The sequence below is a fragment of the Microtus pennsylvanicus genome, chromosome 3 (assembly GCF_037038515.1).
Source record: "Microtus pennsylvanicus isolate mMicPen1 chromosome 3, mMicPen1.hap1, whole genome shotgun sequence".
Classification (NCBI taxonomy): Eukaryota; Metazoa; Chordata; class Mammalia; order Rodentia; family Cricetidae; genus Microtus; species Microtus pennsylvanicus.
Window position 1 is genome coordinate 121,466,312 of NC_134581.1, and position 14,205 is coordinate 121,480,516.

At 42.7% G+C, this 14,205-nt stretch overlaps 1 protein-coding gene across 7 annotated transcripts in view; it reads left to right on the forward strand.

Annotated features, from left to right (window-relative positions):
- Positions 1-2,592: 2,592 nt before the first annotated feature.
- Positions 2,593-14,205, forward strand: part of Asph (aspartate beta-hydroxylase) — a 164,911-nt gene continuing 153,298 nt past the window's right edge. Inside the window, exons 1-2 of one of the 7 annotated variants that reach the window (XM_075967001.1) lie at positions 2,593-2,893; positions 3,119-3,284. In XM_075967001.1, coding sequence (XP_075823116.1) covers positions 2,891-2,893; positions 3,119-3,284 — 169 coding nt within the window. In that variant the 5' untranslated portion in view covers positions 2,593-2,890. Of the gene's footprint in view, positions 3,285-14,205 lie in introns of all 7 variants that reach the window. The other 6 variants (XM_075966998.1, XM_075966996.1, XM_075967002.1 and 3 more) reach the window with 6 other exon arrangements.

The window sequence follows — 14,205 nt, forward strand, 5'->3', positions numbered from 1 at the left end:
TAGATAAAGTAATATTCTGCCCCATAAACAAAAGTCACATCGTTGCCTACTTAAAATAATATTCTACAACATCCTAGCATTGCTCTCTCCTAGACCTAATAAACACACTGTAAAACTTTGTTATTAAAAAAAAAATTCCTTCAACTGTTAATTCTATTACAAATTGCAGTCTTTGGACAATATTAGAAAGAAGGAGAGTGGTTAATTAGCAACCTCTAGATGTAACTTGAGAGCTGCCCAACTTACATATGGAATGAAAAAAAGAAATAACAAGGAAAGGGTATAACTGGTCCTAGGTGTGGTGGAGAAATTTTATTATAGGTATATGGGAGAACATAGCCAGAGGCGGGGACATCGGGAGAGCTCAGAGTGGACAAGTCCTTGAGTCATGTGAGGAGGTGGAGGACAGGAAAGGGGAGAGGGAAAGAACCAGGTAAGGCAGCCAGGAGGCCCAAAGAGAGCAGACAAAAGGACCAGATAACCAAAATGCTTGGATTATATAGGGAAGGGCAGCGGGGGAAGGGCAGTCCAGTCCTTAGGCTGGAGAGGTTTAGGATATGGGGCCGGTATGCTAGCTAGGAAGGCTCAATTACAGGTAGGGACTGAGAGATACAAGGAGAACCTCTACCAGTGTGATACGTTAAATAGAAACCTCTGCAGTTTGTACGGTTAGAAACCTAAATCATACACACCCATGGTAAAGAAAGCACAGTTCAGCTCTCCTTTAGAGAAGCCCACACTTGTCTTATTGGGTGAGCTTTATTTTTCTCTTTCTGCAGTATCTCTTTCTAATAAGCCCTCTGCTTAAGATCTATATTAAAACTTTTTTTAAAATAAAATCTCCAACTCTGTTTCTTACCAGCTCATCCTGAAATTACTTTCTCTAGTAAAGCCAGGAATGCTGGTTTTGCCTGAATTGTGGTCTGTAAAGAAAGGGGGAACTCTGCAGGCTCCCCGGCGAAATGGACTGGAGATGTGGCGATGTCTCTATTACTATTACCAGGTTTAGTTTCTGGGAATGCAGGGGCAAAGCCTCACTTTCTGGCCGTTTGGGGACAGCTGTTAAAGAAATACGATTTCCCCCATACTGTGACCTTTGATAAGTGCCCACACTCAGGTTCCAGGCTGTCTTTTTAGGGAGAATGTAGATGATCCCAGAAGCCTTTGCTACGGGAGCGGGAAGTCAGGTGAAGTATTTTCTACGGGACACTAGGCGTTTTCTAAGAAGAACAACTTGGAGGTAATTCTGCGTGTAGCAATACCTCTCCATTGCTAGCTCTCTGGCATCATTGGATTTGGTACTTTTGCATTGTTGTGATTAAAATACCCAAAGGAGATAAACTGAGGGACGAAAGGGTTATTTTGGCTCACAGTTCCAGAGAGACTTTATTGTGGCCAGGGAGGTCATAGCAGTAGTAGGCCGCACTGTTAGAAGCAGCGAGATCCTGTGGCAGCAGGAGAGCAGGGTCTGAACTAATCAAAATCCTTCAAAAGTCTGCTTCTAGTGACCTATTCAGACAGCCACGTCCCATCTCCTGAAGATTCCTGGGTTTCCCAAACCAGCATCACCAGCTGGGGAATAAGGGTTTAAAACATTTCTAGATTTCTAGATTGAGCTCCCTAAACGTTAACTCTAATAGTGTTTTGTGAGAATCTAAAAGTGTTGGGGAACAAGTCTTTTACTTATTTATCTATTGTAGTTTATATGTCAGCATCTTACTTTAAGTAATCCGAATCAGAATTATCTCTCTGCTTCTTCCCATCCCCGTCATTATTTCCTGCTGAAATAATGTCCTCTGTGGGCAGGAAGGGGCGCCTAAGGCAGAAGAAAGGACACATGGAGGCAGAAGGAGGCTGTGAGATACAGATGTAGTAAAAACGAACTGCGGTCCAGTCTCATAGCTGTATAAAAAGGAGGCCTCCTTTCTCCCTGTTTGCCACGCTTGCCTTGATGAGATCCATACTTTATGTGGGCAGCCCCCAGCCATTCACGTCTGGCAAGGCCAAGGACCCAAAGCAGTTGTCAGCGGTGACTGGGGAAACTGCAAGCTGCAGAAGGGGAATAAAGCCTGGTGTCCCGCAGCTGTGGCTTTCTTTGACTTTACCACAACGGGGGAACTTCCAAGGTGGTCCGGAACTCGGGGAAGATCTCTGGATGTTGACAGCAATTTATCAAATCACCCCATATGTCACAGACACAACGCGAGCCAAGGGCGAGACAAGGGCGAGACAAAAATGATAATAGTTTCTGCTGATCGTTAGCCGGTTTTTCCAACTGCTGCCATTTTTACAGGTCTCACAAGTAGCCAGTACATGCATAAACACAGGAGGAAATCCATGGCTGGCCACGTTACATAACTGTAGATACTAGTCCGGCGGGGGCAGATTTCAGAGAGAAGAAAATGTTTTTTTTTTTTTTTTTTTTGAGTCATATTAACATTTTTATGTCTTAACTAAGGTTTCCAAAAATACTGATGACAAAAATCCCTGTTTTGACACCGAAAGGACCAACGACTCATGAAACTGAGGCGTATCCTTTTTGAAGACAGAGCATGCACTGCTGGCGTGTGCTTAGGCACCGGAACCAAATTCCCAGGAAGAAGGCCAGAGGTGGTGTGCTGCTCTCGGGCACCGCCCCCATGCCCGCCCCATCCCGCTGGAGCCAGAGCGCCAATGCTCGCGAGAGCCCTGCTGGCTTCCACGTTTGCCACGTTCCAGAGAACCAAGGCAGACTAAAAAGCCACATGCTGCTCGAGCTTCGCAGCCCTTGCGCAGCGCCAGACTTGCTTCAGCCTGCAAAGGGCTGGGGAGTTGGGGGAGGGAAGAGCGTAGCCGGCCACACCTCCTCCCAGAGGTCCTCTTGATTGGCTCGCATTGCCGTCCTTCAGATATGGTGGGTGGGCCGAGGCTGGCGGGGGCGGGGCCGAGGGCCGGGTAGATGAGCACTCTTGGCCGCTGAGGGAGCCGCAGGCTGGACGCACGCGAGCCTAGCTGCGCCGCCTCACGCTGGTGCAAATATTCCGAGGCGCGGTGAGCACGGTGGAGGCTGAGGCGTTGCTGCAGAGTCGCGGATACCCGGTGTCCCTAGCGCACTCAACAAGGCCCCCGTTCTTTGCAGTCCCCCGAGAAGCTCACGATGGCCCCACGCAAGAACGCCAAGGGCGGCGGCAGCCACAGCAGCAGCAGCCCCAGCACCAGCAGCAGCAGCAGCGGTAGCGGCTCGGGCAGCGGTAGCCCAAGCACGGGTAGCAGCCGCAGCAGCAGCAGCCCCGGGGCTCGGAGAGGTCAGAGTCCCCACAGTCGGGGTGGGAGGCGGGCGGGAGCCAGGTGGGCGCTGCAGGTCTGGTCTGGTGACCAGTTCACTGCACCTCTCCATCCCCAGCGTGGCTCCTGTGCGCGCGGGGCGAGGCCGCGCTCACCGGGCGGGGAGGTGGAGAAGCTGGGCTCGTCCGAAGGGACCCCAGCAACCACCTCGGGTCTCCAGGACGCAGGCTGCCCGAGGTCATTGCGCAGCCGTTTCTTGTCTTTCCCAGTGGAAACTGGGTGTAGAGGACCCTTTGGCTTGACCCTGAGCCAAAGTCAGGGAAAGTAAGTTCCTGCCTGCCAGGCCAGCAGCATTGAGTAGCAGCTTGGAGTGTGTTTTCAGGGGCTGGGCTGGGAGTGAATGCATCGTTCTTGCAAATTATTTTAAGGAATTTTATTTGGATTTCTTAACACGTATTGTGTTTGCCTTTTAAAATAAGAAGTGATGTCATAAAGTACTGTGTGTGTGCGCGCGCGCGTGCGCGTGCACCTTCTTTTTTTCTCAAAAAAAAAAAAGACTGGGTATTCACCTTTCTTTATGTGCTTATGGCAGACTGGAGAACAGATGTTTTAAATCTGTTTCGTGTCATATTTCATCGGTTCTCGGGTTCTTTTCTATTTCCTTTGACTCATATTTAGAATACTGGAACTGGAATACACATGTGTACTGAACGTGAGCTCTCAATTTCGCTAGAAATGATTTAGATTCTGTGTCGTGGTCTACGTGCAGCCCATTATTATGTGTCAGGAAAATATGTCGCATGGTTATAGTATCTGTCAGGAAAATAGACGAGGCAACTGTGGTTTTTTCTTCATAGCACTTACTGCCTTGTTTATCTCCATGCGTACTCTGCCCTGTCCTTTCTCTTTCCTCAAGTACAATAGTTCTGTTCCATAATAGCTGTTCAGTAAATATTTGATTAGAAAAACGAATGAATGAATGAATGAATGAATGAATGTAAGTGGGGAATGCAGTGCAGTTAAATCCCGTGTACAGATTAACATTCTGAGAACTGTTTGTATTCCTAATGGGAGGAACTCTATGTACACAGTTCGAAGTTCAAGGCCACTGTAGAAATTAATTCACCTTTTGTACAGGTAAAAATGACACTCTGGTTCCCTGGCCCCTAAGTCAGCTGACCTTACACAGGTAGCACCGCTGTGACTGTGCGTATGAACTGTATGAGAAGAGACTCCTGCATGTTTACGTCCAAAAGAGAAAGCTAAGGAGCAAGGTTTTAATGTGAGGTTTCCTGTAGTTACTTACTAGTGAAGTGTGTCTTCTTTGCTACTCTCCTGGGAGCTTTGTGCCTGCGTGGGAAGTGCTCTACCCACTGGGCTACATCTCCTATCCTTCTTCCTATTACTTTTTCATGTACAGAACCCTGGAGTAGAGCACTGATGGCATCCAGGGAAGTCACTGTTGAGCCTGTCACTGGTATGAATGGGCACAGAGACTGTGCTGCTTTTCCTTACCCTTGCCATAAATGAACCGTTGCAGCTGCCTGCCGATAGGTTTCGAAAATGCTAGGATGTGTAGGAACTTATTTTATCATATTGTTCAATATGATATTTTAGAATAAATCCAAGTGTCTTCAGTTGTCAATATTTTAATACACTGCTTCCTTAACTATAACGGAGCACAGTCTGAAGGAAATACCTGTGCGCTAACCCCTCCCCGTAAATCCAAGCCCTCATTGTGTAGAGTGGATTATTCTTCCCAGGTTATTATTTTAAGTAATGCTGAGTTCTGACTGTGGGCGGAGAAGGCACCAGCGGTGGAAACTAAGATTCTTTCCAGAATGCTGCACAGCTACATCAGAGTGAGCAGGTGTGGTTCTGTTTGCTGTCTTCTCATGGCAGGGTACAGCTGGAAGATAAACAGGCTACCGAAAGAACAGTTAGCTTTATGTGGTCCCTGAGATAGGGACATTGGGACATGCAAACCAGGCCTGGCTGCTGGAGAGTTAGTTCATATGTTCAAATGTCATTGCTGTGACATTTGGAGCCTTCTAGTTACATAAGGTGAGACAATGCTTAAAAGTTACATTGTTCAGTGTGTGGAAATGCAGGTAGGACGGAAGAACTCTGGGTTTCTGTTGCCCATCGTTATACCACGCTGCTGGAATCTTGGGCTTCTAAACAGAATGTGTGGTATCCTATATGGGTTGGGAGTTTAACTAGTTTATCAAGTTTTTTTCCAGCAGTGTCTAAGGTATAGTACAGGTCATTGCAGAAACTTCGGCTTCTGTCTTTAACTCATTGACTTTTGGCTAGAATATGCTTGAAAGAGCACATTAGTGAATTTTACTTTGAAAAGTAAACACACTAAGTTCTTAATATTGAGAATCCGATGTCAATGGGGACATTGGTCACATGACTCATTAGTTCTTGGATTTTTATGTTAAAGTATGGTGTGGGGGATGGGAGATAGTGTTTTTAGAAAGAAATACTTTAAAGTAGGCTTCTGCTTTCATTATGTTTAACTCAATTGAGAAGTGATAAAGTCGATTTTCATTTTCCATTTTCCAGTCTCACTCCCTAGAATACAAAGGAAGGAGTGTTTGGGCATCTTACCTTTAACTTGCATTTCAAATGATATTTGTATGGCCAGTTGGGGCCAGGAAAAGCCTTCATGGTTACCAATTGGGAAAGCTTTTGAGGAAGAGGGCTCATGGGAGACTTTGGGCTCCTGATGTAGTACAGAGGAGCTGGCATCCGGTGTCACCCACCATTGCTCCCATTCTCTTAACTTGCCACCCTCTGCCTGTTTTGCCTGTGACTTGCTTCTGTCTTACCACTTCCCAGAAGGTGTCGCTGTAGAATACGTTCCCCTGCCCAACCTGAGGCTTCCGATTATATAAAGGCAACTAGGTTTTAAAATCATTTAATAAGCGTGGATTTTCCCAGAGATCCTTATCTGTTGTTGTTTCGTTCTTTCAAGATAGCTAACAGATTTTGAAATTTAGTAATAAGAGTTTGTGTGGAACAATTTCCTTGAGACGTATGGAGAAAGAACTCAATCCATATACTTAGAAGATAGACTCACACAATCATTCGGTGCATTTTCTATCCATACATTTAGTAAGATAGACTCACACACTCATTCGGTGCATTTTGCTTGTTTGGAAATGTGGTTCAGAATTTATCCTCTTGCACCTCTGCATGCTTTCCGTGTCTCTTGGGTTACTAATGTGTTCGGTGTGCTGCTGAGTGTCGCCTGGCTTCCTTGAAGGAAGTGCTTTCTGGCGCAGCTCTTTTTCTTAACCAGGGCAATCAATCAGTTCAGGCCAGTGGCTTACTCCTCTCCCAACCATTTAAGGATGGAAAAAAATAGGGATTTCATAATTTTCCCACTACAAGAATTGTATGTTTTTGTTGTTCCGGTAGCAGCATTTTTTTCTAGCTTGATCAGATCATATGAAATCAGGTTCTGTAAAACGCTCTGAGGGAATTCTTTACAACCATACCATGGGCTGGGAAATAAGGAGCTACATTCCAGCCCTGTACCAATGCCATCTGTCCCACAGAGATTATCAGAAAATAAGTAGATAAGTGTTACATTTGCAGCTCATTAATATGAATAAAAGCTTTTGTGAACAAGCTTCTTTATTTCTTGTTAGTATTAGATATTTTATTCATGTGCTGTTAATCCCAAAAAGGAACAACAAAAGTCGTTTTTTTTTTCCCTCATGAAAGGCAGTCCAGTTTAAAACAAACAATCTGATAGCCGGGGCTCCTATTTAGTTAAGCAACATGTGATAAGTCTCTCTGATATCACTAATCTTGCTATATTTACTCACTGTTTTGCTTCCTGGTTCTGATAGCCTAAGACAATTTGATGGCCTTGATGCGTGGTACAGACGGCCCTATGCTCATAGTAAGAGATAGTGCAAAACCTGAGAGAATACAAAATATACATATCTCTTGAAAGTCTGTAATATTGTTATTTTGTAACATGTTAGTTTCAAATAAAAGATGCTTTTGGAGTAGATTATATTGTAACTTTCTGAAGCACATAATACGTTTTTGTAAGTGTTTTGTTCAGCTGCCTTCCTTCAAATTCCTATCTGCTAGCTAATCTCTTAGAGTTTTGTAACTTTCTGTGTCTTAGTAGAACTCAGATACAATTTGATCTTTTGATGCTCTTCCAGCTACTGATGTCATGTCATGAGAAGTACTTGGCCGGCATCTTGAGAATGCTGCTTCTACATCCCCAGCAAGTACAAAGTACAAAAGACTGTTAAGTAAATTCCTTTTAGTAGAAACTGTATTTATAGCTGGATAAGACCAAGGCATACTCCTGGGATTTTGCATAGTAGGATGCTTAGAGATGATAGTAATATATAGTGCATCTCAGAGTAGGAAAGTAGTTCATAATTCACCATAAAAGGACAATATTTGAAAATAGGATGTTTTTACCTGATTTACTTATTATGCATATTGAAACATTGTAAGGTACTCCATTAGTACCTTACATTTTTTTTTATTGAGAAAAGGAGAGAGAAAAAAAAACAAGTTTCCACCTCCTTCCAGCCCCCTACCTCCCTCCCCCTCCTCCCACCCCTCTCCCACTCCTCCCACCCTTCTCCCCCTCCCCCCACTCCTTTCCCCCTCCCTCTCCAGTCCAAAGAGCAGTCAGGGTTTTCTGCCCTGTGATAAGTCCCAGGTCCTCCCCCCTCCGTCTAAATCCAGGAAGGTGAACATCCAAACTGGCTAGGCTCCCACAAAGCCAGCACATTACGTAGGATCAAAACCCCGTGCCATTGTCCTTTGCGTCTCATCAGCCCTCATTGTTCGCCATGTTCAGAGAGTCCAGTTTTATCCCATGCTTTTTCAGTCACAGTCCAGCTGGCCTTGGTGAGCTCCCAATAGATCAGCTCCACTGACTCAGTGGGTGGGTGCACCCCTCGTGGTCCCGACTTCTTTGCTCATGTTCTCCCTCCTTCTGCTCCTCATTGGGACCTTGGGAGCTCAGTCCAGTGCTCCAGTGTGGGTCTCTGTCTCTATCTCCATCTATCACCAGATGAAGGTTCTATGATGATATGCAAGATATTCATCAGTATTGCTCTAGGATAGGGTCATTTCAGGTTCATTTTTAACAGAGGACAAGAAGGAATGGTGGGAAGTAGCAACCGTGGAAAAATGATTGTTTTTACAATTTCCAGGCTTTCTGTAGAGAAGTAAGTGAGTCTTTTAAATGCCACTTGGCGTGTTTGAAGAGATAAAGGGGGCATGAAGATTGTAAATACCATGCAGTTGGATCCATTTCGATAATTAGGTATAGTGACACCTAGGTTGCAGATGGCGAGCTGGTTTACCCAGCAACCAGCTCTAACGACAGAATTAGTAGAAGAGGTTTTACAGCTTTGCAAACGTAAAAAAAAAAATACTTTTTTTAGCTATTAGTGTGTATGGCTTTTCTGTAGTAGTTAAAAATAACTAAAAACAAAAACTGTATGTCAGTAGAAGCCATTTACAGTTGACCAGGATAATTTGAAGAAAGCTTCAGCCTTCTGTCTCTGAACTGGTGGTGTCTGGCTAATTCCCTGTCTTCTGCCCCAGTGTCTAGCTGTTGAGCACGGCCCTCATGGGTGGCATATGCCATTCTGACTGAACATATACCTCTTCCATTCTACAGAATCTCCATTTCTAGGCTAGAGATGAGATGCTCATGCCCTCTGTCCCGCTGTAGTGGTGAATTCTGGAGTTCAGTACATGAATTCTCTTTTTTGGTTCTGGTGTGCTGGGAGCCAGCGTGGTACTTTATCAGTCATTAGAATGGCTTTTACTTTTATTCTTGTGTTCCTCTGGTGTTCAGATGTTCAAGCGTTTGTTCTGCAGTGGACATTTTGTTTATCAGGGATGTGATTTGGTTCCTTTCAGCTGCTGTTCTTATCCTTTCTTGGCAAGCCCTTGAATGGGACTTCATTCTGATCAGGCTGATTATTACCGAGGACAAACAAGTTCACCTAGTAGACCCAGCTTTAAAAGGAAGTGTTCTAGGAGAGGTGCTGAAGGCTGCAGGGTGTCTGTCCCCCTGGTTGTGAGATGCAGAGAAGCTTGGCTTCTCCCACCAGTGCCACCTCCCACTGTGGGTAGTTTCTCTGCTCCAAAGCAGAGATTGGTATGAAAGGGGAAGAGAATGTTGTGCACTGGCAGAGAACAGCCTCAGCAGCAGACCCGGCGAGCTCCTGCTGGATTTGGAGAAATGTTGGCTCCTCTCCTATGTGTATGCCCACAGATCTAATCCAATGACTCATTCATAATGGAAGACAGCCAGGGTGGCCTTAATTTTAAAGTGGAAGAATATTGTTTGATGAAATAATTTTATTCCATGGCCACCATTGCTGTAATTACTTTTGCTTCTGTTTTCCATAGGCTTCATAGGCATTTCTGCCCACCACGAAGTAATTGTTATTATGCTATGCCTATTGTGTTTCTTACGTCACACATGCTTCTATGCTGAGTGGTAGTCCCAGGGTCTGTCTTAATTCCAGTTCTTCTGAAATGGCATACTGGAAAGCCTCTTCAGCCTTAGTTTCCCATGCACATTTTATTTAGGAATAATTTCTTTTACATGAACAAAAGTTATTGTCAATAAACAAATCTTTATTGGAAGTATATATAGCATTGAATTTTGCCTTTCCATTCTTTGAATCAAATGAATTTTAATAAGCTACTTCTGGCTTCATTTTTAAAATGGTATCAAACCCTTGCTTTTTGAAAGTACCAACTTTCATTTCGTACATTAAACACATCTGTGCTGCTTTTAGATCTGTACTTATTGAGGTGTTATTTTAAGAGTATCTACTGTACTTGTCAGGAATAAACCATTCTCAACTTGTGGATTTTCTTCTGTAGTATCACTTCTTAGCCATTCTTACACATTTATTGATCATCATTCCTTTACATGCTCCTCTAATTTATATTATACAAACTATAAAGTATTATATTGACCATTACATGCTAAATACTTATATCTAGTATTTATATATGTATATATTATTAAAATACACTTACTATTATATATATATATTTATATTAATTTAAGGTGAAAAATATTTTATTATATGTTCACATGTATGTCTGTGTACCCTATTCATGCCTGGTGCCTGTGGAGGCCAAAAAAAGGGCATCAAATCTCTTGGAACCAGAGTTACACAGTTGTGAGTACCGTGTGGGTGCTGAAAATTGATCCTGGGCATTTAGAAGAGCAGCCAGTGCTTTTAACCACTGGACCATCCATCTGTTCAACACAAGATTTCTCTTTGTTTAATTCATTCTCTCTCTCTCTCTCTCTCTCTCTCTCTCTCTCTCTCTCTCTCTCTCCCTCTCCCCTTCTCTCTCTCTTTCTCTGGAGTGTGTGTGTGTGTGTGTGTGTGTGTGTGTGTGTGTACTGAATGCATATTACCCCAGGGACCAGCAGAGGGCATCAGCTCCCTTGGAGCTGGACTTTCAGGCGTTTGTGAGTAGCCTGGCATTGATGTTGGGAGGCAACCTCAAGTCCTGTAGAAGAGCAGGAGGAGCTCTCTATCATCAAATGTGAAACATTTTATTGCTGACATGAATGAAAACTGCTCAAGAAGCCTGTCTCCTTCCATATAGAAGTATGTGTATGTCTGTTTAACATGCAGTAAAAGCGCTGTGACTTGGTTCTTGATTGGCGTATCTACCATTGTGAATTCCAAGTCTTCATTTCCATAGCCATAGTTTGGCACAGGTGTGTGTGCCTCCTCCAGGTGGACAGTCCTGCTGAGACCGCTGCTCTTTTTGTGCTCTACCTTCCAAACTGCTGCTCTTTCTCTACCAGTTTGCCTGTTTTTTTATATGTGTCTGAATATTCTTCCATGGCATGAAATTAGATTAGAATCGCTGGGTCAGAGCATATAAATACATACATTAGCCTCTTTTGGGTACTGCCATTTTATTTAACACATAGTGGTTGCTTGAATTCACATTCTACATATAATGAATCACAGTTGTTACCTTTATTGTTGCCACCCTTGGTAAAGTTTAATGTTTGTAAGTTTGGTGCACTTTTAAGTCTTCTCACATGGCTACCATTTGCATTTTCCTGGTTTCTAGTAACACTTGACATTTTTGTTTCTCCTGACTCTGTTGCTCTTGCATATCACCTATTCCCTGGTGTGTTTAATTTGCCCGTGTGCTTGTATTGATTTGTAGAGTTTCACAACCCCAAGCCTTGTGCTCGCTCGAGTGGCAGTTCAAGGCCTTCTCTAGTCCTTCATTGATTGTTTACATTGGCATTTCCTGGGCTATACTTTATTCAACAAAATTATTTAATTTTAATGAGGCAATAATAGAATTTTTCTGTGTTCTACTTTATGGGCTTTTGTGTTTTATAGCATCGTTTGTAACAGAGATGATGACAGTTCCTTTTAAGTGAGATCATAAAATACCTGAAATTTCGCTCTTTTGCGTTTGTATCTCTTCAGACCTAGGTGTTGATTTTTATTGTGTATGAACTGTTAAAGCAGGGGATCTATTTTAAATATCTTTTACCAAGTAGATAAGGAACTGTTCTGCAGTTAGTGTTCATACAGACACTGCAGAACCAGATCTCACCTGTTTCTAAGCCTGGCACCGTGTTCCAGGAGGGGAGGCTCATGTCACTGAGTGTCCTTTTGCTGTGTGAGAGGCTCTATGTCTGGAAGGACAGACCACTCTTCCTTTTCACTGTCGTTCTTGCATTTGGGCAGCTTCCGAATCTGTCCTTTGTTTTGTACAGCTAGCGTCTGATTTATTGTGTGATATGAGAGCTTCTCTTCTTATTCTTTCTTTTTGATGTTCTGTGTACGTCTCATACCTTGATAGCGATTTCTTTCCTTAAATTTGGGGAATTTATCTTAGGATTTTGTTGAAAATGTTTTCTGTGCTTTTGGCCTTGGTTTTCCTCCTTCTACCCATGTGATTCGTAGGTTTGGTCTTTCTGTAGTGTTCCAGAGTTTCTGCCTTTTCTGTCCTGGACATTTTAGATGTAACTTTTTCTTTGCCCAAATGATCCAAATTGTCCACCTTACCCAGGCCTGAGATTCGCACTTCCACTTGATCCCTTCTGCTGACGAGGCTTTCCATTGACGTTATTTGACTTACCGAATTTTTCATGTTTTTAGTTTTAATTTTTTGCCATGTTTTGTTCAGAAATTCTGTCTTTATGAAATTCTATTTCCATATTTTAAATTATTTGTTTTATTTCATTCAAACATTTAGTTTTTTGCCGTCTTCATTTTATCAATTATTTGTTTCCTCTTTGAGTTGCTTAATCATTCATCTGTCTATCTATCTACCTATCTATCTATCTACCTATCTATCTATCTATCAATCATCTATCTATCTATCTATCTATCTATCTATCTATCTATCTATCTATCTATCCATCTATTTTCCATCCCCACCAGGCCACAGTTTCTCTTCCCTCCTCTCCTTCCAGACCCTCCCCCAAAACTCCCTGTCCCCACTCCCCAATTCACTCCTTTTCTGTTTCTGTTTAGCAAAGGTCAGGTCTACTATGGGTATCAATTAAACATGCCTATCAAGTTACAGTAAGACTAAGCACCTCCCCATGTATTAAGGCTGGGCAAGGCGACAGAGTATGAGGAGTAGGGTCCCCAAAACCTGTGAAAGTGTCTTTGTTCTTTTCAGTCTTATAGGAACCGTTGTTATCTAGAAGGGATAAATGAAGACATTCTGCCTTTTTCTAGCAAGTCAAGTATAGGTGTTACGTAGATATCAGTATCACATTGTGGGAATTTATGTATTTTTAGTTTAAGAGTTTTGGCAAATCGCCCTTCTCTCTCCAAGCCCTGTTTGGTCATGTTGAGCTATCCTTTATACATGACTTTATTTGCTAATACTGTACACATGGTTTTATTGCTAATATTGTACACATGGCTTTAATTACCAATGCTATACAATGCTGTTATTGCCCATATGTCTTTATTTGCTAATTTGTGCTTACAGCTTTATTTTTAATATTTTGTTTTTGCTTTTGTATCTGCTCATGATGAATGCAGGTCTATAATTTTAAATTTTTTTCTTTTATGCTGACACCCCTTCCCCATTTCTCCTTCCCTTCTTTGCCTCGTTACTAATTATGCTTAGAATTTAATATTTCCTCTGCATTTATTGAAATTAAATGTATGGGGTTTTTTTTAGTCGGTAAATTATAACTATGTTCTAATTTACCCTTGCATTTGAAGGGAAAACCCAACCTAGTAATTTTTTATATAAATCCCCGAGTCTTAAGATTGTTTAGATTTATTGTTATTTTCACACCCTAGGTATGCTTTATTAAGTTTATTATGTGCACTTTTTCTTTGTAAGATTCTGACCATCTGCAGACACCTGTGCAGGGCGAGACTATTTGCCACCGGGCATGTGCTTTCCTTGTCTCCACGCGACCACCTGTTCTTCCCTGCTCTTGTAGTGATGCCTTGGAGTAGGTGCATTGCTTTGTTCAAACTGCACTTATTTCTTTGTGAGTGAAACACAGTATTTATTTTCTTGAACTTATAAGATTTATTTTGGCTTTGGCCGATTAGTCTATCTGTGGCCAGTGCACAGAGAGGCCTAGAGTACTTGGCACGAATCTAAAACATAATTGTTAAGTTTTTATTGCCCTCGTAGCAGTCTTAGTAGATGTTTGTGCCAGATGTGATACAGTGTTAACAATTATGGCTCCAAGATTTGGAAATTTGAAAAAGCTGATGTAGAAACAAGCATCGCTGAGCATAGACTAAGAGCGCATAGCGAGGTGCTGCCCAGTGGGCTGCGAAGGAGAAGGGCTGGGGTCCAGAGTGGTGTACTGGAGTCTTTTATAAACTAAGCTAATAAGCTGAGCTCTTTTTTTCTGGGATTACTCTTTTCTTACTCATCCAT